The sequence below is a fragment of the Austrofundulus limnaeus genome, unplaced genomic scaffold (genome assembly GCF_001266775.1).
Source record: "Austrofundulus limnaeus strain Quisiro unplaced genomic scaffold, Austrofundulus_limnaeus-1.0 Scaffold713, whole genome shotgun sequence".
NCBI classification, from domain to species: domain Eukaryota; kingdom Metazoa; phylum Chordata; class Actinopteri; order Cyprinodontiformes; family Rivulidae; genus Austrofundulus; species Austrofundulus limnaeus.
In genome coordinates, this window is record NW_013953115.1 from 63,649 (window position 1) to 66,010 (window position 2,362).

Below are 2,362 nucleotides of genomic sequence, written 5' to 3' on the forward strand. Positions count from 1 at the left end.
GTTGGCTGGTGCAGTGTAGGTCAGACTCATCTACAGTCCTGCCAAATTTCATGTTGACCGGTGCAGCTGTTTTTGTGCTACGGTTGACCAAAAATCACTGAAAAATAAAAATAAAAAAACAGAACGAAAACAATGTGACTCCTGCTTACGCTTCGCGTGCGGGGGTCATAATTAAAGGTCTAGCATTGCTTCATGCTGAGTTTTACACAAAGATCATCTTTTGAGGGGAAATTATGAAGTTACTGTTTTGCCTTGAAATCTTGCCCTAAATTTGACTGAGTTATAATTGTTTTTGTGTTGACTGGTGTTAAAACGCTGTAGCAGTCATCCTGAATCGTTTGACTCCTAAAGTTAAGTTATATACGATCAAACATTTCTGACCCCCAATTTACACTACATGCGTTCCGTCTCCGCTCCGCTGCGGTCCGACCTCCGCAGCAAATACACACCCATTATAATCAATGAGAGTGTTTACACTGGCTGTGCAGGGCAGCGGTGAGCGGACGGTGATCCGTCAAAATTAGAACAGATCCTATTTTTACCGGATATTGGAGCAGTACCGGAGTCAATTTTAAAGACTGCGTCGCACCAACAAGAAAAGAAACGAGCACAACATCCGTATTTTCAAAATAAGACACTTTCAGGCTGGATAATTTGTCGGAATAATGTCGAAATTGCAGCTATATTAATAAATATATGGATATATTTCTAAACAAATGCTATCAGAATGTATCGTTCTGTTTGGGAAGCAGATGGAAACATGTAGCATGAAGCATATGTGTACACACATGATACACGTGGATTTTATTTTGAAATCAGAAGTTTCAGAAAGCCGACAGTTTCAACATAGATACCAATAGCTTTTATATATCAATGTTTTCAGCTGTGTTTGGAGTTCGTCTTTTACAGAATTAATTATTTTTTGCTCTGACTTCCACACTTATCACTGAATTTATCGCGCGATCTCCTTCCTGCACGTCTGTCGGACCGGACCGGAGCGGAGTGGAGGTAGTGTAAACTGGACTTGAAACGCACAGCTGCAACCTGCACACCACAGCGGAGCGGAGACGCATGTAGTATAAAGCCGGGGTGAGAGATTCAGAAAAGTCCAGTTTATGAGATATTTTGTTGACAAACACAAACATACCTATAGGCTTTAGCAGTGGGCATGATTTAAAAGGTTGTAAGACAACAAAACCTATTCTCAAAGATACAGTGTATACTGTTTTCTTGAATAAATGTGATTTTATTCCACTTTCATAGTCTTCACTTTGTAATTTAAAAAAATTCTTCCCACATTTATGACTTTAGATCATTTTATCAGGACTGTTTTTAATCTAAAATGTTTTTGTTGTTTCAGATGAAGGTGTTTACACGTATGACTGTCGTTGTGGAGGAGGCTTTTTGGTCTCGCAGGAGGAGGTGGAGGAGGAAACGCTCCTCTTGTTGTCCGACCATGATGATGAAGAAATGCTCAGAAAAAAGACGGGGGTTCTTGTTTGCTGTGACACATGTTCCCTCGGTATCTGGGTCACATGGAGCTTAAACAAAAAGACTGAATCGTTTAAATAAATGTTTGGAAACTTTTCACTTTTAAAACTGTCTGTGCTTCGGAAAATATGTAAATAAAATCAAACTTTATGGATTTTATCATGTTTTTCATGTTTGTGAGAGATACTGTAAATATTTCAGAGCTGAGCTATAAACCTGCATCTTTAACACTGAGGGTCAGAATCTTAAATTAAGATTCAATGTATGTTGTAATAATGGTCAGCGACACTGTGGAACAGCGGTTAGAGCTGTAGCTTCACAGCAGGAAGGTTATTCATGCCCTGGTTTTTACATGTTTCATTACATGTGTAGGTTTTCTCCAGGTATTTTGGTTTCCTCAAACAGACCTACTGTAAATGTTGGGATCATTAGTGACTTTAAATTGTCCCCAGTTAGTGAGAAATGATTGTTGGGTTTGTTTGCCCAGGGTTTACAGCTGGACATATATCAGCCCCCTGCACGGAAAGGCAATTATTATTTATTTCTTTTACTAACTGTTATTTAACCAGGCAAATCCCGTTGAGATCACATCTCTAAAAATCAGTTAAAAAAATCAATAAATATATTTTTTATCAATAAAAAAAAAGAGATCACATCCCTTTACAAGGGAGGCCTGTGCCTGAGGGCAACCTATTGTAGTACGTTTGAGTTGTGGGGGAAACTGGAGTACCCAGAGAAAACCCACACAAACACGAGGAGAACATGTAAACTCCGCACAGAAAGACTCCAGGTCTGAACCATGGATCCAACCCAGGACCTTCTTGTTGTGAGGCAAAAAAAAAAAAAAAAAAAAAAAAAAAAAAAAAAAAAA

General features: G+C 38.7%; 1 protein-coding gene across 2 annotated transcripts in view; it reads left to right on the forward strand.

Annotated features, from left to right (window-relative positions):
• Positions 1–1,636, forward strand: part of dnajc24 (DnaJ (Hsp40) homolog, subfamily C, member 24) — a gene marked incomplete in the record, with an annotated part of 15,062 nt that extends 13,426 nt beyond the window's left edge. For both annotated transcript variants that reach the window (XM_014028040.1, XM_014028041.1), the window contains 1 exon segment: positions 1,361–1,636. In XM_014028040.1, the coding sequence (XP_013883494.1) occupies positions 1,361–1,572 (212 nt within the window).
• Positions 1,637–2,362: the final 726 nt, after the last annotated feature.